This window comes from Ambystoma mexicanum, chromosome 8 (genome assembly GCF_040938575.1).
Source record: "Ambystoma mexicanum isolate Mex_15411 chromosome 8, UKY_AmexF1_1, whole genome shotgun sequence".
Lineage (NCBI taxonomy): Eukaryota > Metazoa > Chordata > Amphibia > Caudata > Ambystomatidae > Ambystoma > Ambystoma mexicanum.
Genome location: NC_090929.1, coordinates 578,829,873 through 578,857,538, shown reverse-complemented (window position 1 = coordinate 578,857,538; position 27,666 = coordinate 578,829,873). Strand labels below are relative to the sequence as shown.

The 27,666-nt window shown below is 47.1% G+C and overlaps 1 protein-coding gene across 1 annotated transcript in view; it reads left to right on the top strand.

The window, feature by feature from the left end:
* NPHP4 (nephrocystin 4) overlaps nucleotides 1-27,666 on the top strand; it is a 1,060,260-nt gene that overhangs the window by 849,503 nt on the left and 183,091 nt on the right. Inside the window, exon 23 of the mRNA XM_069610268.1 lies at nucleotides 8,850-9,006. Coding sequence (XP_069466369.1) covers nucleotides 8,850-9,006 — 157 coding nt within the window. The remainder of the gene's footprint in view (nucleotides 1-8,849; nucleotides 9,007-27,666) is intronic.

Genomic DNA, 27,666 nt, shown 5'->3' with positions numbered 1-27,666 from the left:
ACAGGTACAGGGACACTGAAAGACTAGCAAAACCATTAATAGAAGACTGGGTACAAGATATTGCTGTAAAAGAAAAAGTGAATTGCCAATTACGTAATCTCTTAGACTTTGATTAATCAATCTGATCTACCTGCAATGATTTAGGCATTGAAATGTTATATCAGAGAATGTTATGCAGGAATAACCAATACACATTAATTCAGTCTTTGGATCTTTACTAAGCTCCTTATCCTAAGCCTACCCTCTTTTTGTCCTCGCCCCATACCTTTCCCATTCTTAGGCATGTGAGACCATGGACTATTGTAGTCCTGATTTCCAACAGACCCATTGATTAGAAGTTCTTTCAATAGTGTCTTTTTTGCTATTTTGCTTGCACTTTACAAAACGCTTATGTACTCTTTACATATATGCACTGTGGGTTTGATCAGTGTTAATTGTCATGTTTATTGAAGTTTTAATAAAATACTTTTGAAAACAATGATTTGGCCCATAGAGAAAAACGACTCCTTGTTTTGTGTGAAGGAGTTTGCCAAGTATTTGTATTACCACAAACCCTCCGCAACCACCAGGTTATTGGCTTCTTGTACAGCAAGCTAAGAGCTGTTAGAACTGCTACTCTAAATTGTCCAATGTTCATAGGCACCAATGTTAGTATGGCGAGAACAGTGAATAGTGTGTGAAAACATTCTACCATTTTAGGAATATTGTGCACAAAGTTCTTCCAGGAAACACATGTAAGCAACGGTCTTTGTGTTTTGCAGCCGTGAAATTGTGCTAATACCTGCTAAGCAGGGAGCAGCCATCCATCAATGCTCTCCCACCTGTGCACGACTGGGGCTTCACTTAAGGTTTAAAATGCTAAAACTGAATACATAGAATTTTGTGAAGTGTGCCATTTTGCATGCCCTAACAATAAGTTCCTCAAAGCATTATCTTGGTTACTAGATACACCCTCACCCAATGTGAGCCTCTAAAGGAAGCCTAGCGAAGCATCCAGGATACATCAGTTTATAGTTTCCTCCATGATTATAGTGGAATTACTTAGTCATTTGCAGGAGGTTTTTCCTCCAATTTAGCCTAAAAATATGGAGAATTGGTCAAAATGATTAGAATTCTACTGCTGACTTTTTTTTGCCACTTCTGCTATACCCAAAGACCCAACAACTTTAAACGTAAACCCTATTCACCTAATTTTACTCTCCCAAATTGAACAATTAAGGGCTGGGCAGAAGTTCCTCTCATTGCTTGACAGCCATCTGCCTCGTGTGCATGAGAATTCCCATCAAGCTCCCTGAGATGTGTTCTCTACAAAAGCTTTTTCAAAGAAATTCCACAATCCTTATAGTTTCGCCTCACAAGTGGTGCTTTAGCATCACCTGTGAGGCAAAACGAATGGCATGGGAGTGCTTTAAAAGTAAGTGTTGGCGCGTAGCCTGGAGGCAGAATTTGGCTTCGTCCACAGCCAGGGCACATCCTTGTGCATGCTGAAGGCACCAACCTTATACACGTGTCCCAATAATTACACATCCTGTCAGGGAATAAGACCAAGAGATAGGTTGCAAGGGAAACAAAGGGGAACAAACTTTTATATAATATCAATATGCCAGCAAAAAAACTCTCTGCCAAAAATTACACGGGCAGCACATTAAAAAGGGTAAACGCATCATCAATGACGATTTTAGACTAAGGCAGATGTCGTGTTACTGGTTGGTGGGGGGACCTAAACATTGGCCTGCTCTATATGGGATGCCAGGCCCTAATTGGCTGCTGCTTCCCAGTCGATCTTGTTGCACGTGGGTCAGCTGGGCTCATCTCCGCGATGGAGGTCAGTTCAGGCGGGCGAAACATTTCTAACTAATCTAAGCTAAACAACAGGAACTGGTAATTTATGAATAATGACAGATACCTGAACTTCACATGCAAGGGGGTTTGAGTAGAGGGAATAATATAAAGGCATGCCGACCTCCACATTCAGTGCTTCATTGATACTGCAGTTCCCGCACCCAAGTGTCTCTCCTGGGGGCTTGATCTAGCGCCTACCTTCCCTGGTGCCTCATGGTACGAACAGAAGTGTGTTGCTATTGAGAGAATATATTGCTGCCCATGATTAGGTCTACGGTGGGCGTTCTGGAATGGCCATGGCGAGGGGTTTAGATGTTTATCATCATGAAAGGAATTGGGGTGGGGGGTCAAGACTGATGGGCTCTGGCTTGGCGGGTGGGGGTCGAGGGGAAACTGGCAGTTTAGTGGAGATGGATGTTCATTTGTTCTGAGGCCTGTTCTGTCTCACGCTGTCTGCAGAGCGCATTCTTTGAGAAATTATATTAGGTATTTGCAACATTGCAAGCACAGTGAAAGGATGGACTTCTGTGGGAACAAGGCTCATGCGGATCTGGCTTGATGTGTGGATGGCTGGGTCCCTGTGTGTGAGAGGCCGGTGATGCGAGTGCCGCAGCCTTACAGAATGGTGGTTTTTGGTCCTAGAGAAAGATGGCGTATAGGCTTGATACTAAATGGAGTCCTAATGCCAAGACATGGGTGATGTTATTCGCCTACTTCGCTATGTTATAGGGCTCGTACCCTTACAGTGGGGGAGGGGGCTTCTGTCCCCTTGGCTTTGATGAAGTTTATTCTCATTGGCGGTGGCGGGATATGACCATCTCCTTCTCAACAATGCCAAAGGCAATGCCTTTTCCCAACCATTTGCAACTCAACCAGAATAGTAGTGTTCTGATGCTTAATGGATTAATCACAGCTGGGAAAAAAGAACACTTACAGGAGACACATGAGATAACCGTGACTCTGACCATTCACCGTTCATCATCAGTCTTACGCAATCTTAATCCACGGGCACAGGATTGGAGCTTTTGCACAGTGCAATATATCCTTTGCCTTTAAATGTTGTGTGCATGCAACGGCATGTCAGCTCTGGGCATACTCAGCCCTACTGTCTCCAACCACCGGTGCCATTTGATAGTCCCTTTTACTACTCAACAGGACTGGAAACCTCACACACTTGCGCAGCATTTTCTTTTTGGTTGCTAACTCAATTTTCCTTTCCCACTCAATTTTTTTATTTGGCTCTGTCGCACCCTTACCACCAGCACAGCATAGGCTTTTACTCCTGCGCTTGATATGAGAGCCCCCAAGGCTGACACCAATGGGCTCTGCGTAGAATGCCTTGGGCCTCAGCACAGATGAGAGGCTGTATTGCTTGTGACTCTTTGGGACCATGGGCACTGTGTTGCAGGATAGATTGCTGGAAGAATCGCGCGATGGTCCACAAGGACCATCGACTAGAAAGGAGGCAGAGCAAGTGACATTAAGGAATAGACTACTGTGGACACTATCACCAATGGTACAAATTCTCTACCTCCCAGGCCAGCGCTCAACGTTCTGATTTCTAGTAGCTGAAAAGTCTCCCGCTCAAAAAATCAAGTGCATTCCCACACAGGTGCAGTTTTTGCTGATTCCTCAATATGGTGGACAGGGCTGATGATGCACACACAAAACTTACCAGTGCACGAGGTGAGTCCATGGAAGGTCTTCATCAGTGGATTCATCCCCTAGTGAGATGGTAATGAGGTCTTTTCACTAAGAAAACCTGCTTTTCAAATCCCTTGACCACCCACAGTAACACACGGCTCATTTACTCCCCAACACAACTGACAGTCTGGCCCACAGCTAATTTAACAAACTCTACCGCCATATGCTTTCATGGCTACTCGACCACTGCACACAAACGTTGTGGATCCTCACTACCACCGCAACTTTGACCTGAACAACTTCAAATTCCGGATTTTGTGACAGAGGACAGACACTTCTTAGTGGCCCATACTTCAAAGGCCTTATTAAGGAATGTATGCCTCCGGTTCCAACACTTACACCTCCATCAAGTCCTGCAGCCCGGTATCAGTGGCCGTGCCTTAGGTTCATGACATAGCTCCTGCACTTACCCAGCCTGAAACCCTGTGATCTCCATTTTCGGAACCTCCTCAGAGCAGCACCTCAGATACTCAGGCAGTTCCTGAGACCACTGCTAAGGATGATGCATGCCTTGGGCAGAGCCCAGACCCTGATAAACACTTATAAGGAGAGGGAAGAGGACATCACCCATTCTTCCAAAGCATTCCATGACCAGGTACTGGGAATTGATGAGTACTTGGGGTTTCCAGTGCCCGAGGAACCTCACCTGGCGCTCGCAGTGATTTCAGAATAACTGCCATGGAGGTCCTCACAAAGGTCAGGCGTAGTCATGCACAATTACATCCTGGCCTGAAGCAGCAAAGCTGTGGCAGAAACCCAATGAACTGGAGATATAAGGCATGGTATAGACCATTGGCTCTGGAAAAGATATGCCTGTCCTCTCATCCTCAGATGCACGCTTTAGTGGGTGCAGAATCTTCCTTGTATTCCAAACCCATAGGTTTCAGTGCTCTACCCCTGTCTACTTCCCTACTGAACAAGGAGGACACACTCTTAGATGTCTATGGACATAAGGTGTAAATGAACGCCCCTCTCCACTTTAAGCAAGCCAATGCAGATGCCCTTTTGTCTGCTGTGAACCGAAAATTGCAGAAGGATCTGGGGCAGTTCCAAAACTTCCTTCCAACAGACAGTATATGTTAAATGCTGCAGTGCATCATATTGACACTGCCAGTAGGAACATGGCTCTGGGTGCAGACATGAGACTAGTAGCGTGGATGCACTCCACCCAAAGTCACTGAGGATTCACAAGACTAAATTGTTGTGCTGCCGTTTGATGGCATGGTACTTTACCATTCTCCTATGGATGAAAAGCTAAAGAAAAAATCCATACAAAGGAAGGAAAAACTCTTTGGCAGTTCTTTCCAACACCAGCTCTAAATGTTTCCCCAACCCTCCTATTCCAGGCAGGCTTCGAGGCAGAGGACATTCAATGGCTTTTAAGGTAACCAAGAACAGAACTCCAGGGACCCTGACCGCTCAGCTGGTGGGCACAGAAGGAAGCAACCTAGAACTACTGCATAACGCTTATTTGTGTGCTCTTCCTCCTTCTCAGATGATTTAAAGCAACACTGGCATGTGGACCAACATCCATATCCCTCCAGTCAGAGGCAGACTTTCATTAGATGTCTCTCATGGCAATCCATTTCACAGGATCCCGGGGTTCTGTCGGTATTGGCAGGAGTAGCGTCTCTCTTTCTCCTCGTCTATGTCCGCTGATTAAGATTAGCTTGTCTCCCTTGTTGGAGGAGGTGAACAGCCTTCCTTTTATGGGGGCTATTAAGTCTGTACCTCACAACAAGAGAGGTGTGGAGTTCTATTTGAGAATGTTCTTGATGCCCAAGAAGAATCAAGCAGTCCAGAGGGCTATCTTGGACCACTTTTTTTTAACTTTTATCTTCCTATCGAGAAACTCTAGATGATTTTGCCAGCTCAGATTTGGGAGCGCTCTGCCAAGACAACTGGTTGTGTTCAGTGGATTTAAAGAACGTGTACTTCCACATCCTTATTTGAGAACCTCACCGAAATTACCTGGGGTTCTCCCGTCTCCAGCGGTTTTCATGAAGCAAAGGAATGTAGCAGCAACCCATCTGCTCCAGAGCGGAGTCCCCATGCCTATCCTTAGTTGGACGATGGATACATCTAAGGTGAGAAAAGCTGGGAGGATTGCCAGGGGTATCAACCATTGTTACCAACTGTAAAGGCAGCCCTATCCAAAGGGGTTGTATGCACACACTATCAGAGCAAAGGTGACTTCTGTCACTTTTCAGGGAAACGTTCCCTGGGATGTCATCAGCATTGCGGCAACTTGTGCCATGCCACTGGGCTTTTACATGCACTATTGTTTAGACACAAGTTCCAGGGCAGATGCTAGATTTGGGCAGTCGGTTCTGCTGAACTGTTTACTTCAGCTTAGATAGCTGCCTCCTTCTGAATTGGTTCATGCTCCTCATACCCCCAAAGGTATTGAGGAAAAGTGACAGGACTAATGACTGGGAGTACAGTAGTCACTATGATGAGTAACTGTTTGTGACCAACTCATATTTATTGTATCCTGTTCTAAAATACTTTTAGTCAGTGTAACCTTGTCTAACATGCTGGCTAAAAAAGTTTTATGCAGCTTAACCGCAATCGCAGACTACTGCTCGGTGTTAGCTTATTCTATTTAAAACATATTTAAAACAAGGTGTTAAGTTCACATTGAAAATGAGGGACAGCTAGCTGTTAGTCTGTTTAACTCTTCTGCTTATTACCTTTTGCAATTTACCTTGTTGTATCTGGTTATTTATACACCTGGAGATGGTGTAAGTTGATGAAACACAACATTTTAAGACCAGGTAAAATCACTGGGGATTCATTTAAAGGTTTAGAAATGGCAACATAATAAATCTACAAGAAAATCAAATTATTTTCCAGTGAATAGTGTTTTTTCAAAGTTTTCTTTTTATGTTGTACGGATCCTGTTAGTGAATACAACGTACTAGTTATGCCGATGAGACCATTTTAACTTCACTGTTACACCATCATCTATACATTTTCCATATATGTACCTGACTCATTGCCTTCAATTGGATCGTCTATGTGGTTGAAAGAGGGGGAAATAGGGCGTTTGGACTATTCTAGAACACACTAATGTCACCCTTTAAGGGGCTTAAGACTGCCGACGGGCAGTTGCCGGTGGCAGTTAACTGCCCTTCCCCCCGAGGGTTATATCGCCGTTTGCACTTGTGTAGTTCCTAGGTGGGACGCTAATGGTGTGTATAACTTAAACTAGAGAAAAAAGAAATCTTCCTTTGAGATGCAGCGTTGTGTGGTATTTCCTAAAGTCTGTTTTCTATGTTGATGGCCGTTATATCATAAACAAGGAAACGGATTCAGAAAATGATGCACAGCCTCAGCCAAAAGGTACATTTCTATTGTAGGACCTGCAAGGGTTAGTTGAGGGAGGAGGGGGGAAGGGAAGAGGTGGCTGGCCAGCAGCACTCAGGCTGTTCGGAATGCAGGCTACTACCAGAGAAAACAGCCCACGGTACGAGCTTCCTGATTGGCCAGCGCCCCCTTTCATTGTGCTAATTTCCTCTATCAAGCACACAGTAGAAAAAACATCTTCAGTGTTAAATTTTTAAAAACATATATGAAGAAGACATAAAATTGCACCTAAAGAAGATGAATGATATGTGAATAGCTTTACATACACACATCTTAAAAGCTAGCCTTCGTCACGGAAATGCACTTTCGCGAGTGTCTAGAAAAAAAGGCAATATAAAAAAGAAGTAAACACAGCGAGGTGTTTCCCCCACTCTGCTCTCCAACAGCTTTTCAATTTCCACTGAATAGCGTCAAACCTCTCTCAAACTGTGAACGCAACGATCTTGGTGGACAAAAGGGCACTCATAAATTGGCCACACCGTCGGATAGCTTCAGTGCCTTCCCTCAGCCATTAATTGTTCTGGGCCCTCCTTTAACATGCCTAAAATTGTGCAGTGGTATAAGGACAGGTTGGCGTGCAAACTGCTGATGTGCAGGGTTTGCTTTTCTGATTCGACTGCCTATACATGTTGTTTCTTGAGTCGCTTCTTAAAGGATTGCAACACTTCTACTTTCGCCAGTCAGCCTATTCTCGTTTAAAGTAGACTGCCAGGACCATGCTTAGACATTTTGAGAAAACAATTGTTAGCTGTGGCTTTTAGTGGCAGTTCTAGCCAACTGTATGAAAACTGATTGGTTTAGAAAATGTAAGCTTGGCACCATTTCCTGCCATTTGTGAACGAATACATACATGCCCATTTCACCACATGTGGCTCATTCTCTGTTGTCTCAAGAAAAAACGTATCACATTAAGGTGACTTAAAAGAGACGTTTCTGCTTGGAATATCGGCTTTCTGAAAGGTAACGGGTTAATTGTGTTATTAAGCAGCTCATGGTGTCCTACAAAACTTCTGAAACATGTGTGCCTTCATCCACTTGATTTATAAGTAATGCAGCATCCCAGCACTTAGCCCAAAGGAATGAGGTAAGTGGGGTGGGGTGGGAAGGGACCAGAGATCTGAGGAGGAGGGAGACTGGGGGACGATGTTGGGGCGGGGAAACAGCCATCAGGTTGCTTGGAACGTGGGCTGAGATTGCATGATTCAGCCTGTGATCCGAGCAACCTGATTGGTTGCCTCCCCTCCCCATTTGCTAATATATAGAAGTTGTACTATTAAAAATATAGGACTGGGTGTACATGTCTGCCCATAGAAAAGGCAAAGTCATTGGCTTTCCTGATGCTTTTTAAGTTTCCTGGAGGGCTTTCCTAAACTGTGCCAAAGAGCCTTTGTCAAGAAACATATGATGGCATTTCACTTTTTTAGTTACACTTCCCCTCTTTCACTTAGTACAGAGGAATGGCTGTAACGTACTCTATATCAGAAATATTAAATAGGAAGTGTGCAGAAGCCTTTTTTTCTGCGTTGGCTTTGTCTCAAACAAATTGATGCATGATTCACAATTGGATACCAGGATCTCAAAGGGTTCTAAAATAAAGCTGTTAGAGTTGTCATCTGGAACATGTTTGTAAATCACTTATAAAGTGCCATGGCTGTGCCACTCCTCTGTGATCTTCCACCATCCCTCTGTGATCTTCCACCATCATGTCAGTTTTGGTGGTCTGGATAATGCAAATTATATCTTAAAGCCAGGCATCGGACTCGTCATTGGGTCATCCCAAAATGTTATTGAAAGATGTTCTGTTTTGCAGTATTTTCTAGTCCTGCTTTGGATGTCTTTTTTCTATAGATCTTCTTAAAAGCATTTAAAACCCCTTATTAATTTCTTGCATAAACATTGCATGACAAATGTTATTCCCTTGTGCTCCCGAACAGGTCACCTTCAGAGCAGAAGATGGTAAACCGATAGCTATTCTTCGCGTCAGTGTGGAACCTCAGCCTCACGTCGTTGATCAGACTTTCCGGTTCTACCACCCAGAACTCACATTTCTGAAGAAGTCCATACGGTTGCCCCCTTGGCACACAATTCCAGGTAAATGATACTTACACAAAATGAGTGGTGAAATGCAATTGTGAATGGTCCCAGTGATTGTTGTGGGAAGACATAGGATATGTTGTCCAGCAGTCTTAACAATTCCTTCTTTCTTATTTCAATACCCAAACATGCCACTTTGCTTGATTATTTTCCTGTCTTGTTGCGATCTCGCCATGTTTGAACTAGAGTTTTTGAAGAATATTTGTAAAGGTTCCACTGTGTTTGTTTTTGAAGAACGGTTAAGCAGAACTTTGTTACCTATTTTGTATGTGTATTTTAACCTGAGCAACAACAGAAAATATACATGGACAATCTGGCCCTTGTTTTCCCACTATGGCTCTTCTACGACCAGGCAAGTGACAGAGCCTCTTGAAGTAGACTCCCAAGATGTATTTAGCAGCAATAAGGCTACTGAATAGACATTCTGGTGTTTCGATATTGGAGGTAAACTGATGCCCATATTCTTCATAGATTTAAAGATGATTCTATCCAAAAGTGCTTTTTAAGAAATGGAATAGGAGATGTCCCTCATTTAATGTTGATAGTTGCAGGATGCCATCACTTGAGAAGGACTTCGAAAGATGGGTGGATGGGGGCTGCAGCTGATATATGTCTGGTTAAGTAGGCAAATTCATATGAACACCCACTAAATAAATGAGAGAGGTGACAGTTGTCGTTTGTTCCTAAATGGCGCTTTTTCTAATGTCACCATGTCTTGCATTTGCCATAGTCCCTATATAATGTGCAGTGAACCGAGTCATTCATTGACAGGGAGGTTCTCTCGCCAGTTCCATTTTCCCTGTGGATTAGGTGGGATTCCCTGACCATTGCCTGTAAGAACTGAGATGCCTCAATCAGAAGAGGGCAGACTGATGTACCCACCGGCACTGGCCAGGGCAAATGTACAGCACTGTCCTGGCCTGAGCTTTTTATGTTGAGGATCCCGTTAGTTGATTACCGCAGCAGCTGTCGGACCCCACCCACCGTTGTCAGCGTCCCATTTACAGAAAATTATGAATTTCTTCTATAATCACAACTCTCCTGGGAGAAAACGAAATTGGATAAAATAAAAAGAAATCCTCTCTTCACCTCTGTCGAAGATCTAGAGAAATGCAGAAGAACACAAACAGGGTAAGTAACTACTTCCTCACATACTTGCTCTACAACCACTCCAGTCAACACTTCCCTGGATTATTGAATTACCTGAGCTCCACCGCTGAGTGCCTGGAGAAGGTTTATTACAAGGAACATTATGTATTTCATTTGTAAAGCGCACATACAGCCCGGAGGCATTGAGGCACTGTTGCACATAAAAGCATACATTGGTTACACAGTGAATAGTGTTACATACATATTAGTCATTCTGAGCATACTCAGATAGGGAGAGAAGGGGTAGGAGAGAAGGTAGTAAGGGTGGGGAGGTTAAGTGAAGAGTCTGGTTTTGAGGGCTTTTTGAAAGACCCAATATGATTTTCTTGCCCTTTTAGGGGGGAGGGAAGGGTCGTTCCAGAGTTTGGCTGCCCAATAAGGGAAGCTGGTGCCTCCTGCTCTACATCTTCTTACTTTTGCTACAAGCAGTCGCTCTGAGTAGGGGGTCCTGGTAGGTCTAGTGGAATGGGCTTTGGTGACTTTGAGTGAGGTATGGAGGTGCTGTGCTAAAAAGGCACTTGTGGGCAATGGACAAGGTTTTGATGTTGATACATTCCTGGATGGGCAGCCATTGAGCTTCCCTTCTGGCATTGGAGATGTGTTCCCATTTTGGGATGTTCAGGGCTGCTCTCAATGCATTATTTTGAATGGTTGGCAGTTTTCGGATGCTGCTGGCAGACGTGCCAGTAAAGAGGACGTTGCAGTAGCCTAGCTTTGAACCAATGACAGCCTGGGCGATGGTGAGACAGTTGTTTTGCGAGAGGAAGGGCCTGGCTGCATTGAGGACTTTGTTTGCGTAAACTGCCGAGGATGCAATGGTGCTCATTTGTCTAGATAGTGTAAGAGAGGCGTCAAGGTAGACACTGAGTGTCTTTACAGTTGAAGAGACTGGGATTGCACACTGGTCGATTTGGAAAGAGGAGTATTTTTTTTTAATTTGTTTTTGGTTCAGTTACAAAAAATATAGAACCTTTGCAAAATGTATCGAAATACATATTAACATCAAACATCATAATTTTTCTTTTCACATAATTTACAACTCACATTAAATTTCATTACGTTACATTATATTCTAATAAGATTCTACAAAGCTGACCCTAATTCACAATGGTCAGTTGCCTTAGGTGTCAGATACTCTGTCCCGATTAGATACAAAGGTGAGTGCCTAGTACATATGACAATTATACACAATTAAAATCAGAGAATTTAGAGGAGTATTGAGAATTGAGAGACTTACAGGTTTGGGTCGAGCTGACAATAAGAATCTCAGATTTGCCGCTATTTAGGTAGAGGTGGTTCGCTACCATCCATGCCTGGATAGTGTGGTAAATGTTGTTGAGAGTATTGGAGTTGCCTGAGAGTGGGATTAGGATTTGTGTGTAGCCGGCATAGTTGATGTAGGCTATGCCGAGGGAGTGTAAGAGGGGTCTGGTGAAGATGTTGTAGAGGGTGGGGGCGATGCAGGAGCCTTGAGGGACACCGCAGGAGATGGGGGAAGCAGGGGTATTGGCTGTGTCAATGACTCTGCCTTCCAGGAAGGAGGCAATCCAGGCAATGGTCGGAGGGGAGAAGTTGGCATGGGTAGGGAGGTGTTGGCAAAGGATTTGGTGGTTGACCAGATCAAAAGCTGCGGATAGATCTAGGAGAAGGAGCAAGGCGCAGTTTCCTTTGTCCCTAACATGTAAGGAACATCCAGTGCCGAGGAAATGCCAATGCTTTCTTAACTAATCTACTAGTTCCCATGAATTCTTTGCATTTAGAATTGAACATCGATAGTGGCTTTTCCATTAGACCTTGGTGCAGTTGACACAATAGTTCACCTACTTAACGACTGTTTAGTCTATACATCTAAAGTTGCTTCTAGCCTGATATCGAAGTTCAACTCTAGCTAAACAACTGTCCCAAACTCTCCCTTTTTAATAGATTCCTTCCTCCCATAGATTCCTCATCTATGATATTCTGTCCCCAGTGCAGCTGATTCTCTGAAGCTTTTCCGTCCCCAGAGGGCGCAATGTGGCTCTGCGTCAGCTCTGCCAAACACCTCTACACACCCCCCGTGCTGGACACAACATTGGGGCCAATATATACCGAGAAGTTGCGCCCCATGACCTCACTTCCTTTTTTCTGTGCATTCTGTCTGCATCAGTAACACGCTACCTACTTTGTTTCGATGAAACATGCCTAATCCCCCAAAGTCTTCTGGATTCAAACACTGCGCAGATTGCAGCCAGCAGAAGTCAGTTTCTGACCCCTACAGAATGTATCTGTACTGCTTGAGGAAGGAACATGACCCCCATGACTGCGGGTCATGCCAATCCATTTTTATTGTATCGTTTAAACTGCAGACCTAGCTGTACATGCTGTGGATAGCCAGTGTTTGGAGTGGCTTCTTGTAACAGTTGCGCAGTACTGTGAGTTGCGGTCTGTTCGTCAGTATGTGTGCCATTGGAATTAGTCCTTGGTCAGGGGATGTTGGAAAAGCCACGTCTTGAAAGATTTGTGAAGTGGGAGAGTTGTGGGGGCATTCCGAGCCAATAGCGGGATCGAGTTCTGGAGGGTTGGTGCTTGACAAGAGAAGGATTGTTTATGGGTCCTCTCTTTTTGCAGATGAGTTGTGATTTATGACGGTTGGTCAATTTCCTGCATGAGGATCGTGTGCCACCAGATATGTGGAGTTTAGCCACCAAGTACGCTTGTGTGCTACTCATGACTGCATTGTAGGTGATATATGCCCCTGAACACCTTCTGTGAGCAGATGGCTAAACTCTTTACTTTTCTCCACAGTGGATAAGGTAAGCATAGGGGATCTCGCTCGAGTTCGAAGTCGAAGGTCAGAGGAGAGGTCCCCTGCCCAAAAGGAGAAAAAGAAGAATCACTTCATAAGTCCTAAGTTTTAAGAAGAGGGGTCATCGCTCGAAGGACTCCCCTTAAGGTGCTCCACAGTTACCATTTTCCACCCAACCCTCAACCCCCGGTACAATTGGATGCCTTTAGGTTAAAGATTCTTGTGTTCTTTGTCAAGGCCCCAGCACCGATGGTGTGGGGCGATCTATCGCTACTGGCACAGTGTTAAGGCAACATTTTTGGATGAAGACTTGGATCAGGTTTCATGCAGGATGACCAGGTGAAGCTCCTGGATATGCCCTTTGATGGGCATAGCCTCTCGGGGCCTAAGCCAAGGACTCCTTGGAGAGGTTCCAATCCTCTCAGGTGATTGCCAAATCTTTGGGTCTGGCTATCCAACAACCCTCTCCCATCCGGCAGTGGGTGCATATTTTGACCCTCTACTTCCTATACTTAGCTTGGAAGAGTTCAAGCTCCCCCAGGTAGACTGCAATCTCATTGTTTCCCCATGGGTTGGGGCAGAGGAAGTTAGAGAGGTGAAATTGCTGCACACGTAGTTCTTTCGGGCCACTCCTGGTGCAAAACCCGTGCGAGACGGACGTCTTCCACAGGTCCCCAGTGGGAGTGAGAATTTCCCAGTTCAGCGCAGAATGGTCCCATGCTACGTCCAATGCTTTGGCCCTACAGGTTATTCAACAGGATTATTCTCTCCCTTTCAACGTCCTCCAGACCATCCCCCTTCCATCATTGCCCTGCCTCCGGAACCCCTCCTTCTGGGGGAAGTATGTCAGCTTCTGACCAAAGGTGCGCAAACAACTTGGTACCACACTTGGAACGAGGCAACAAATGGTACTCCACTTACATTCAGGTCCCGATAAAGGACGGTGGCTTACGTCCCATCCTGGATCGGATATCTGTACCTGTACAAAGACAAATTCAAGATGGTCACTCTAGCTCAGATCATGCAAGCTCCAGACCTGCAGGACTAGTTGGTATTGCTGGATTTTCAGGATGCCTACTTCCATGTGCCGATCAATGGAAAGCACAGGAGGTACCTGAGATTCGTTGTGGGCCAACATCATTACCGGTTCAAAGTCCTGCCATTATGTCTTTCTTCGGCACCCAGGGTTTTCAACTTCTGGCAGTGGTAGCGGCTCACCTCATGAGTTGTCATGGCCTCCTTTATTCTGATGGTTCCAGAGACATGCTACTCATGAGATCGCTTCTGTGGCTCCTTCATTGTCAATGATCTCAGTTTCAGAGGACCATGTCAGTTCTTCTGCATGTGTCGAGCCGTGTTTCTCTAGTCCTTGCATGGCGGTCCATTGCGAGACAACCTATTAAGGGGTGTTTTGCTTTGGCGACACTGGCCTAAGGTAACCGTAGTCACAGATGCATCTCTGAGTGAGTGGTCTGGGATCCTCTTCATAGTCCTGCGAGCACATCAGCTTGCTGGAGTTGAGAGCCATCCGGCTGGCTCTGCTTGCCTTCCTTTGCTCTGTGAAATGCAAGACTGTTCTGGTCCTGACGGTCTACACAGTGGCCATGCACCACCAAACGAAACAAGGTGGTGTGGTGTCCTTGTCGCTATGCAGAGGAGTAATGTGACTGTGGTTGTAGACTCTGGACAACAATGTGTTTCTAACGGTTGCTCATCTTCCCGAAAAGGAGACAGTCTTCTGCCACCCACAAGTGGGAGCTCTTCCAGGAAGTTCTGGAGGAGAATTCTTCCTATTCACTGTCTAACTGCCCTCCCTGATGCCTTACAAAGAGGGGTGGACCTGCTCTCCCAGCTAGAGGGCTGGGTCCTCTACCTGAAACTCAACAGCCTGAACCTTCATGCTTGGCAGCTGAGATGCTTAGATGCAGGTAGTGGGACTTGTCAGACGGCGTCCTGAATGTACTCCTCTCAGCTCGGAGGCCTGCCACTAAGTCTGTTTATGTCTGCATGTGGCGTAAGTTCTCGGCTTGCTGCTGGTAGAGGGATCTGGATTTGGATATATCCTGTCCTTTATCCTCTGTTGTGGATTTCTTGCTATCCTTGGCCTAGACAGGCCTGCCGATCGGCATTGTGAACGGGTTTTTGGCCACAATACCTATTTTTTTTAAAAACTTTTTTTGATTTCTTTATATCCATAAACACATACGGCAGAGCAAACGCAACCAACCCCCTACCAACACCCCAAACCCCAAATGCCAGGAAAGCATGGTAAATCAGAAAGGAGAACGTATGTAAACAGAATCAAAATTTCCAGCATATGATACATCAATTCCCCTCTCCCAGTTTCCAAACCATAGGCAGGGCGGGTCACCGCCAAGAACACAAAATACAGAGAAAACAAAATACTATTCTCCCTTCCCATCTCAGCTTCACCCACACAGTCTTTGAATCATTCACCCATCTGCCTGTTAGGCAGAAGCCTGTGCAGTGCCCTTAGGGACCACTACACACAATTAAGACTACAAGTGGTAATACAAGTTCACCTTTGGTACAAGCCTGTACTACACTGTTAAAGTGGTAGCAGTAGCGGAGCAGCCAGACTTATCTCAAGAGCAAATGAGTAGTAGTAGAAATTACACAAAGGACCACAATTACTGTGACTCAAGAAAACACTGACTCAAGGTTTTTGGTTGAAAAGTAAAAGTGCATTTATTTCTAAACCATCTGTTTGCAAAACACTTCACTTCTATTAAATTAAAACCACACGTAAAATACACTACACACAACCAATTCTCTTTGTGCAAAACAACTCAAGGTAAGTGTTACTCACCGCTAGTTGAACAGGCCGGGGCGTTGCTCGACCTTTGGACACTAGGGTAGAGGGAGCAGCTCTGGTAAGCCTTCAGTCTAAGCTGGTATGTTCAAGATATTGAACTCTCCAGAACCAGACCTCCTCAACCTGAGGAGCTCTTTAATGCAACACACCTCTTTGTTGTTTGAGTTAATACAAGCAAAGGAATTGGTTACCCAAAAGAGCGGAGATACCCACACCGCTATACCAAGCTGTGGAAAAAAGGAAACACTGTTACAAGGCAATGATTGGGTAACACAACACAAGTACGGTGTTTGCAGGAGAGAACAATACCTGAAAAGGAGGCTTGATAAGGCTTGGTAAAAAAGTATCAAGAAGAGTAGGCGAGAGGCAACTACTAAGAAAAGAGAAAAAAGAAAATATTGGGTTAACCTTAATTATGCCCGTACAGAATCCCAGAATGTACAGAATATAGTTGGACAGCTTACCCTAATAGGAGAGAGTTAGCGATAGGAAAAATCAACGTCAGGATAAAATAAAAAATAGGTAATTAGTATGGGATACTACCCCGAACGGCACGAGGGACGCAACTAGGTCCGGGATGGTGCACTGGTTCAGGATAGCGTTCAGGTGCACAGTAATCACTATGATGTTGAAGTATCCAGTTAAGTTGATCCAAAGGAAAGCAGGGCAGGCACAGTAGCTCGAATCTCAATCCTGAGAAAAATGTCCAAACCACGAATATACAACAGTACTGACAAAGGAGATAGAAAAATAAAGAACAGTCTTACTTTAGGGATGAAAGGCAGCAGTTCTTCGTAGGCAGCTATGAAACGTGATGAATAGAGATCTCTGGGCGGCTGAGAGTTCACAGCGCCGCTTGCGCAAGGCTGGAAGGGATTGTAGAGGTAAGGAAATACTCCGCGGAGCCAGCGGAAGGAAAGAGTAGGATGGTGCCCGGAGGCAAGGGGTTCGGCAGACGGACGAGACCACTGTCGAAGAAGCCGAGTCGACAAATCCAAGGAACAGGCAAAGAAGGGTCGGTGAAGGAATTCCGAGGTCAATTGATCAGCACAAGGTAAGTAAGTCTGGTAAAGTAACGCTAATTAGAAGCAGCGTTCTGGTCTCCGCGGGCTCCTTTTGAACACCTCTTAGGTGTAGGGTGCAGAGCCTATCCCGCCGTAAACGTGACAGTGAAGTCACATGACTTCCACGGAATCGGGACTGTGAGAACGGGAGTCCCCGCCTCCATGGTAACCTCCAGCGTTGCCATACGGCGGAGACACTGAGGCGAGGGGATTTCGTAACAGTAAGTACCTTCTGTTTTGACGGACCGGTGTTGTGAAACAAAAGACGTTACTGGGAATACATATGCAATCACTTTTTGACAGTAATGACAGTTCGGTCTTACGAAAGATACGCGTATCCACGGCAAGAAATGTTACCGGGGTAAAAACACACTTAGCACCTGAGTTAACAAAAGAGAGTTGGGGGCAAAAATCATAGGCAATACTTTTGTCAAGGCAGACAGAATTAGAGAACACTTGCTGACATGAAAATAAAAGTCAATAGGCCTGCACCAATGTCAAGTGGAAACGGGTTCCTGTTGTCGAGGATCACACAGTCAGACAGTTCAAGATTCAACGTTGCCAGGAGTACTTGGATATTGTCAACAGAGGAAGCAAAAGTTACAAGAGGGAAGGAAGACAAGGGCAAGCCTTGGATGAGGAGAAAAGGGTTCACCCTAGTTTATCGAAGCTGGTCACAGTACCTTATTCTTTGAAGAAGCTGGTGCCACGGCAGCTATTCCTGGTAGTTTCCTGCAGACTCACAGTTCCTGGAGCTTCAGTCGTGGAGACAAGAAGGACAACGTCTGGAGTGAGCTGCACTACCCAGGGATGAGGCCAGCAGCAGCGACAGTGAATAAAAGGTGCACTCCTTTAAAACAGGAAAGGCTCTTCAGATGGCTATCCGGACCACTACAGCAGTGTGCAGCGATTTCGACCACAAAGAGGATCCTCTGGCTGTGGAAGATGAGCTGGTTGACCCCACCAGGCTCAAGGGAAGAAGACTCTGGACTGGATCATCTCTGGTCGTTGAAGGGTAGATAACTCAGGACTGCAGCAGGGCTTCACCGGGACTCGGGGTTGCAGCAGCCGTCGTCTTCTCCGCTTCTCTTCGGTTCCTTGCAGTTCCAGTGGCGACTCTGACTTCCAGCCCAAGAGTCCTGCCTTTTATGTGAAAAATCCCCCATTCACACAGCCTGGCTGTCAATCAAGCAGCAGGGGGGTTGTCCGGCCCGGACAACCACCTCAGCCAATCATGGCAAAGTGCGACTTGAGTTTCCTAGGATACCCTGTGCAGGGGGTGACTACACCCCTCCCTCACATTCAGTCCACCTAGACACCCAGGCGCCTAGAGGAGGGCTTCTTGGCAGAATCACGCCAAAGGACTGTGAACAAAGAAGGCACACCTGGTTTGCCGCGCAAAGTAAAACACAAGAAGCACTTTAACAAAAAGAAATCGCGAATAAACCCGACCGGAGCCAAAAGAAAGAGTATTTGGTCAAGCGGGTTTATGTTCGAGGCTAACATAATAGCCTGGAACAATACCACGTTTATATAGTATAATCACGGTAGAAAAGTTAGGGTAGATACCACTGCCACCAGCCAAGTCTAAATGTTAAAAGAGCAAAACAAAGCTCAGAGAGGCACAGACCAAAAGGGATAGGAATTAACCCTTTCCAGTACTCCATGTAAGATGGGGTGTACTGGGTCTGTAGTTTTAAATGACTACATAAAGTAAATGGCAACTTTGCCTGTTTCTGGGGGACAGTAGTCAGCCCCAGAAAAATTGATTCAGTGGGAATTCTAAAAGACAACCATGTGTCACTGCACTGAAGGTGCTGTGTAACACACATAAAAGTGGGTCTCATGGAGTGGTGTGCTCCAGAGCCCAAGATCACACAAACAGTAGGAATACACATGGCAAAACACATTTAAGAGTGGGAAAAAAGGCTCACACTCTTACCAAGTGGAAAAAATGAACTCCAGAAATCCAGCAAAGCTGCTGGGGGACTCGTTAAGTGAGGGGAATTAGCCATAGAATGAGAATTCTCCCTAACACTGCCCCCTTTCAATTCCTCTGGTCTAACTCGCCTAGGTACCCCCAAAGTGGGACATCAGTTATTCTCCTTCCATGCCAGACTTTGCACATATATGAATGCAAGGGAGCCCAAAAGTCCAGTGGCCTACTACGGCTGGTTGGCATAAGTGGTTTCTCATCTTTCACCATGTGTATAAAATCTACTGGGTCCATCTTACACCTGGAACAACTTGCGGGCCTCTCTGGGTAATACCTACTCAATTGGGCTGTGTTATAGTACACCTGATGCAGAAACTTGAAATGGATTAAACAATTATATTATTCAGGGAAACTCTCTGGTTTAGCATGCATATCTGTTGCCATTGTGAATCAGATAGTGCCCTCCCCAACTACAATTCCCATTTTGATCTAAACGAGGTTTGAGCCCCCAACCCGCTGCACCTTTATAAGTTTGTATAAGGAAGATACCATCCTTATAGGTCCAGGTTGGTTGACCACTAATTGAACCAAAGGGAGGTGCACGAGTGCCTTGGGAACGTGCAGCCACAGTATGTGCAGGCTCTATCTCAGCTGGAAATACAGCAGCAATATCACTGCATTCTAGGCACCTCTTTCTTTCAGTACATCCCAAGTAATACCTTTACCAGATCCCCAAGAGTATAAACGCCTAGCTTTTCAAACTCAGTCTTGAAGACTTTCACATGCGTGATCCCAAGCCCATGCACTGCATATATTGCAAATTCAGGGTTACATTTTCCTACGTCCCCCACCCACACAACAATGCCCGTTCTCAGGTTAGCACGTGACATCCACCTGTTTCACCTCCCCCCATGTCACCGTTCTCTTCCTCCCCCATAACATCCCTTTCAAGTCGTCTGGCAAAGTCGTCGTCCTCTCCAGTCTGATATTCGGGAGTTCGGATAAAGGGTGCCAACACCATACAGCGCACTACATTTATGCCGCAAAGTAGTAAACAAATAAATACGGGTTTTCCAGCCCACCTTCTTCAAACGGTAGGGTTAGGATGTCAAAAAAGACCCTGGCTTGTCTTCCCTGCCATACCAGCCTCACCAGAAGACTTTTAACGCATTTCCAAAATCAGGATGGAGGGATCATTAGCATGCTATTAAACTCAACTAACATCTTTGGCACTACTCCCATTTTAGTCAAGGAGATCCGCGCAGCCTGCGACAGGGGAATGCCGATCCTCGCCTCCCCCTTGCATTCTAGCTGCTCCAGTATTGACACGTAGTTATCCACGTAGAGCAGGGCCGGGGAAGTTGGCAACATCACCCCAAATAACGTATACCGTTAGAGAACCATCTAAAATCCTCCCCAATATCACTTGCGCACACCGCAGGCGTTGGGGGCAGCACCTCCGATTTCAACCAGTTTATTTTTAATCCGGAGTACTCTCCATAATGTCAGATTTCATGTACCAGCAGTCGCAGGTTATGTGTGTGTTTTTTTTTAACATACAACAGCATGTCATCGGCATATAGCGATATAGTCGAGGCATGTGAGTACATCTTGACTCCTCTAAGAGCATGGTACTCCCTTATGCTACAGGCCTGGGGTTTGATAGCCAGGGCGAATAAGATAGAGTACAGGGTGCACCCCTTTTGGGTGACCCTAGTAGGATTGATGCAATCAGACACCATCTGATTAGTTAGTACTCTGACACAGGGGGAGAGGCAGTATACAAATCCATTGAAGGTACGTCAGCACCAGACCTGAGCGATAAAGGACTTTGAAGGTCTTCTCTGTGTCTAGTGCCACAGCTACGATGGGGACTTAGTCATCTACATAGTGCATCAAAGTGAATAGGCGTCAGATTATTTTGGGCAGACCTCCTGGGGATGAAGCCTACCTGATCTGGAAGGATTAGGGCCGACATATGTGGGAGAAACCTATCAGCGAGTAATTTAGCAATGTTCTTGTTGTCTGTATTTATCAAGGATGGCAGCCTGATAGAAGCACACTGACAGGGTTCTTTGTCGGGTTTCAGACGCAGTGTCACCAGAGCCGTTCATGTAGATTCCGGCAAAGCACCAGATGACATGGACATGGAGTGTTTATACATACGCTGTAGATGGGGGGCCAGTAGCTATGCATATTCTTTGTACTTCTTTGCAGTTATAACATCCATCCCGGGAACTTTCCCATTTGGGAGGGACATAATCACCCTATCTCCTCTTAGGGTGGAGGTGTATTTAATAGATCTGAATGCGCCGGGTCAAGCCAACCCAGGGCTACACGATCCAAAACTGCCTAATCTCTTCAAGTGTCGCCTGTGCCTGGGAGGAGTACAACCGATCATAATAATCGTGGAATACAGTGTTAATCTTTCTAGAGTCTTTAACTAGGCCTCCCACCGGGTCTTCGATCTCAAGGATAGTACCCTGGTTCCTCTCTTTTTACCGACCAGGCCAGAGTGCGGCCTGTCCTATCCCCTTCACCATAGAAGGTTGCAGCGAGCAGGTCATCTAGATATTTTTCCTCCCTGTACACCACCTCTGCATGCTCCCTTCTTCTCTCCTGCAGAGTCTGTCGCTCTCGGATCCCTGCCCTGCCCAATCTCCCCCTCTAGCTTGTTCAGTGTTCTACGTAACGATTTCAGCACCCCCTTTTCCTTAGAGATACAACATCCTCTTATATGGTCCTTGAACGCTTCCCAGGTCATGCTGGGGATGAGACCGTCCCCTCATTCATTGAGAAGAAGACCTGTATGTTCTGCGCCATCTCATCCCTGAACACTGCATCCTAAAGGGTGCAAGCCCTAAAATGCCACCGGACTGGACAGGTTGCCTGATCTGGGAAAGTCATCACCACCACCACAGGAGAATGATCGGATAGTGTCTGGGGCAGTATCCTGGCGGCCTGTACTGATCTAGCAAGGTTTGTCATAATCATAACATAGTTGATTCTAGATGCACTGTCATGTGCCACAAAGCCATTTTACTCTGCTATGTCGTCCCATGCTATTGTAGCCCTCAGAGGAACCACCTGAGTTGTGACTGAACAGTCCAGTGATGGGGATAGAGCGACATTAAACTCTCCTGCCCACGCCACTTCATAAGAGTGGAATTTGTGAATGTGAACCGCACACCCATGAAAAAAGTCTGGTGAGTCAACATCTGGAGCATAGATGTTGACAATGAGGAGCTGTGTACCCAGACATTCCCCCTCCAGGAGATGAAATCGTCCCTCTCCATCGGCAACCTGTTCATGCAGTAGAACGTTCAGGGACCTGTGGATATAAGTAGCGATCCCTCTGGAGTGAGAAGATTATGAAGAACTATATCTATGGTTCCCCACCCTTCACCTCCAGGGAGTGTACTGCATTTAGCTAAGTGGGTTTCTTGTAGGCATAGCACATTTGCCTGATGTCTCTTCGCCTGATTCATGATGAAGTGATGTTTTTTCCCTGTTTGTCAAACCCCAGATGTTCCAAGTCATAAGTGTTAATCGCTCACCCGCGCTCTTCCCATGAATATACCAGCAGCATTCTATTCACCCTTCCAGCTCGCAATGAAACCCCCGCAATAACTAAGCAGGAGCGGCGTGCCCCCCTCGGCCAGAATTTACATGAGAAAATCAAACATGGCATGAATGCTGTGCTCCCCACGTGCCCACCCATCCCCCCACATCCACTTACACCAGAAACATCAACATACACATGCTGGCTGCAACACCACCCCCACCCCCAGTCAACTAGAACAACTTAACTAACCACCCTCGTACGCAGTTACTGCAAAAATAGCGAGCTACTGGCGGCCACATAAACTCCATGTAACCGATGAGTATACCCTTCCCTGCAACCAGCACCTACATAAGGAGAACCAGGGGCCACTGAGGCCCCACTTATATCAACGCACAACAAAAGTAGCAAAAATCAAATACAAAGGATAGTGGTATGACCATAAGAGAGCTCAATAATTGGGTCCTCGCGGGGAATCCCCCTGGCTCCGGTAGCTCCACTGCAAAACACACCGCTGCCTCTGCCGAACAGTGTTTTCCCATTATGAACCACCCATAGTTTTGCGGCAAATACAGCATAGCGTATCAAATTTCCTTTTTTCTGCAATATATTTTTAGCAGCCTGAAAGGTTTTCCTTTGTTCCTGGATCTGGGGACTAAAGTCTGGAAACACGCAGATTGTACTTCTCCCTTGCTGCCTTGAGAAGCACACTTCTGTCCTTGTAATTAAAGATACTGGCTATGATAGCCCGCTCGGAGGCGCCTGGAGGTGGTTTAGCTGCCAGAGACCTGTGTGCCTTCTCCACAAGGAACATGTTGGAGATGGGGAGAGAACCCAGGGAATCCATAAGCAATTTATCTATGAATTATGAGTTTCTCCATTTTTTTGATCGGGTGAACTCTGGGAAACCAAGTATACGCAAGATGTTCCTGCGTGACCTACACTCGAGGTCCTCATTCTTGGCCACAACTCACTTTACAGTCTGCTGTAACAGCGCTGCTTCCTGCTGCAATGCTGCCACTTTGTCCTCTCCGACCTCAATCTCTTGTTCTGCCGCTCTCATATGCCTGCACTATTTATCTATCTGGACCGCTGAGATGTCCACCTTACATGTAAGGGCGTCGATCTGGGAGGGTATGGTTCAGAGCAGCTACATCAATCTGCGCGGAACCCAGGGATGTAGCCATCCATGGCACTGGCTGATCTGATTTGGCGCATTGGTCCATCTTCGCCTGCTTTTTCTGGTTGCCTATACTTGACACAACGGTCTTTGGACTGCCGGGAGCTCCCCTCCTCACACTTCGAGCGCCCGCCCCCTACACAGCGATCTCTAGCGAGCGGTGCAGAACCAGGGGAACAGGGAGTCAGCACGTTTCGGATCGGACACCCCTAGGTCTACCTCTAGCCAGGTAGACCATCAACTCTCAAGGGGTGATTCAGTGATCGACAATCCTCTGGCTCAAAATCTTTGGCACTTTAACCGCTGTCATAGGTGTCCTCTCCGACGTGGGCCTGACCGTGCTGTATCAGGAGGTGTTACCACTTAAATGATGCTGAGACCCACTTGGTATAGTAATATGGGCTTAGCTTATTGGGGCAAAGAGCTAACATGCCGGTTTCCTGGTACCAAGGATAGGGGTAGACACTCCACAATCTCCACCAAGTTCACCTGAGACTGCTACAGCTGGCCCCTCCCAGCTCCAAGTTGGGCACGTTAAGCACCACAGTTCAGTTTCCCAGGGCTCAACAGGCAGTTTCATCTCTGATTAGGCAGCAGGCCGGCCCAGTTATGGACAAGGGCTCCTCCTCCTCAGCAGCAGAGAGGCTGCTATGTGCCTTGCCGCCTCCTCAGCTTTTCAATTCAGCATGTGCCCCACCAGCGTATAGTTGGGGCCAGGGTATGGCGCCAGGACGGAGCACGCACCCGCTCAGAACATTGAGTTCTTCCAGTGGCATGCTGCCCCCTGTTTCTCAATCCATTGCCCGATCTATGCAAGGGGGATGAGCAGGCTGTTTATTGAAAAGGGACGCTGTCCTACGGAGAGGCCGACTGCTGCAGTCCGTTTTGGGGAGGCACCCCTCACACCCGCCTCGTCGCAGGACCTGGAGGCTCCTGCAGTCTTTGCCCCAACAGGACTCAGTGTTACGCTCCAGCCACCGCAGTGATTATAAATGCGGTAGGGAGCCATTGCTCTTCCCTGCCACTTCACAGTCTCCGCAGGCTTATCTGCCAATGTCTGACCTGGGCTTACCAGACTTCCAACGCAGTAAGCAGCTGCTCGCGACTCAGCTCTCTCCAGTCAGCTCAGCATGTGCCCAATGTTCGTTGCAATAAAAAAAAAACTGTTCTGTGCCCGTCATTGGTGCAGGGAAGCAGGAGGATACTGCAGGATATTTAGATCATTGGTAAGAGCCTTTTCAGGCAGCGACCATCTTGTAGCCATGCTGTGCCCCCACCCCCCTGCAATACCTGTTTTTAAAGGACCCCCAAGCAAGGCTCTTACTCTTAAGTCCCGTCCCCTGCAGCTCGACAAGATGGCCACATCGCCAGACAAGATGGCTGCTCGTCCGATACCTCCCTGAGGAACGGAGCAGGTGGGAGAAAGAGTTCCAAGGTGGGACCAGGTACGTGGCCTACTGTTAGGAAAGATTTCGTAATTGTAGGTAATTTTCCTTCCATGTGGCAACCCCTAAACTTTTTGCTGTTGTTTTTCACCTTGTTCTCGACTTTGCCAGAGAAGTGCAGCCTTCTGCCGCACTCCTCTGGGCTTTCACTCCTTTCTTACGGGGAAACTGACATGCCCTTAAGACAGTCAGTACCGGGAAACGCTGTTTTCCGTAGTTTCTTTTATCATGTTGCGGCTTTCGTGCAACATGACACAAGAGGGCACTGTAAGCTAAGTTACAGCTCTCTTGGGTCTCTAGCCTTCTACAGGCCCTAGATACTCGTTTAGGATTGTAACTGATCGGTGCAAGTGATTCACGGACGGGAATGGTGGCAGCGATCGTTTCTTGTGTGTTGAGCTCCTTTTGGCGTTCTAAGCGCGTTTCTCGCGCTTCACCCAAAATGGTGGCCTGGCTCCCAAAATGGCCAGACCACGAGGCTCCTTTGTCCTGTCCGCTGACCGTCTTGCTCCCTTCACCTTCCCCAGGTCGAGCCGACCCGGGGCCTTCCTTATTTGGGCATGTACTTTCCCGCGAAACACGGATGCTTTCGCGGGCTTCTACAAGCCTGGTGTGTGCCTCCAGGATGTGGGCTGGGATGTCTGGTCCCAATACACATCCTGGGTGCCAGAGAGTCTATGGTGGTGTGAATGCCTGGGACCACCGTGGTCCGTGATTGGTCCACGAATGGTTTGAGTGTTGATGAGCGGATCTCCCATTGGGTCCCCTCCGTTTTGGCGCGAAGGGAACCGTGGATAAGAGGGGGCTGGAAACACCACTACCATGTCGATCTCCTGAGTTCTCACGAACGAAGGAATACAGGAGCCAAGTATCCTGCAACCAAGAGGCTGGACCGAGGAATCGCTGGTGACCCGCTGAAGGACTGCTCCTCTGCACTGCCGTCGCCTTGTGAAACCCCTTTTCACCTTTGATCGAACCAGAAGGCCTGTACTGGTACTTCGACCCTTGGAATAGCGGGAACAGCTATTCTCGGCATCTTCACCATCTCCTGCTAGTAAGCCTTCGGAAGCGTCTCTGGGCCATCCAGCTGACTGACCAGCCTACACAGGAGTCTTGCTCTGTAACCGCCGCCAGGTTGTGTAGTATTTCGAGTCCTTGTCCCTCTCACACGCTTCGTACACTTGGCGTTCCCAGGTCTGAAGTGAGTAGTGTACATTTGGCTCAGATACACACGGCCGCTCCGTTGCCCTGCTGTGGTAACAAACTGTGCGGGTTTCTTCGTTTGGGACGTCTTTTACTCAACTCTGCTGCTGCAGACTCAACACGACGACGAGACGTTCCCTGCTCTTCTGAAACTGCCAGCTACTGAAACTGACGCGGAGAAGCCTGGGTCTGCTTGCATCGGGGACCGGTGAGTAGCATAACTAGTAACTGGTCGCCCTCCTGCAGGAGCCCATAGCTTTTCCCCGCTGTGTCAAAACAGCACCCTTTTCCATACTCGCGCTCTGCTTCTGCCCACAGTGGAGGCTGCGCTTGAGTCGCGAAACTTGTTCTACTTCATTTGTGCACTAAACTGAACTGCCTGATTTCCCTCGAAGAGACTCCCCTTTTGCCCGTTGGCACCAGCGTGTGCAGGTACTTTTGAGCACAAGGCTCCACTCTTCGCAGGGCTCGGACTTCCTTCTAGTTAGGTGCCTCTGAAGGCGGACTGGGTCTAAGCATTATTTCGCACTGCCTGTTTTCCCTCCCTTTTAGGTGGACTACACATTTCGTGCATCTAACGCTTGAGACTTGTTGTATTTGTATATATATTGTATTGGTATGTGTTGGTTTACTATCGTTATATTGTGATTTTCTCGCTACGGTCATTGTTTTAAAGGCCTTGGAATAAATGTGTATATATTTTTAATATAACACCTGTTTGGAGTAATTTGTAAGTGTCCTCGCTTTGTGTGCTCATTGCGGGCTTTCAGTCACCCTCACCCCTCTTGAGACCTAGTCTTGACCGCCGCGATCGCTACCTTGATTGGTCTGGCTCGTCCAGAGGTTACCCTGTTCCAAGTAATTAGGTTGGCCTTCTGAACTTCTGCGCCACCAGGACAGAGTTCAGAAATCCGTCTTAACACCTACAGTTTATCCATCAGCATCGCAGGGCAGGTTTACCCCCGAAACCAGCTATACAGAGTACGCACCGGCCCCAGCAGCCGCCCACTACCCCGTCAACATCATCTGCCACCCCACCGGCCTGCGAGGACAGGTTCTTTGAAAAGTTCTTCACGCTCATGAGATCTCCTCAGATGGGGTCCATCCTTAGGGATGTGCTCAGGGACATGCTCCCTCCTGCCCCTCCGCCTGCACCTGTAGTCATTCCTCCTATGGCTCCAACGATGAAGGCCCCGGTGCAGCCCCTGCTGCCCATGCCGGCCCCTTCGATTCCGGCTCCCCGGTCCTCCACAGTTCAGGCGGTTCTGTACCAGCCTCCGGCTCTGGTTTCCACACCTCAACCCTCGGCGCCCAGCACTCCTCTACCCGCTCCGGACCAGCCGGACGCCCTGGACACAGATGAGGAAGAAGACCCCAACACAACATCGTCTGCCAAGGCCTTCCATGAACGACTCGCAGGTCTGGCAGAGTACTTGGCCCTTCCTCAACCCAAAGTGGAACAACCGGTGACGGGGGTACTGGCCGAGGTCCTCACTC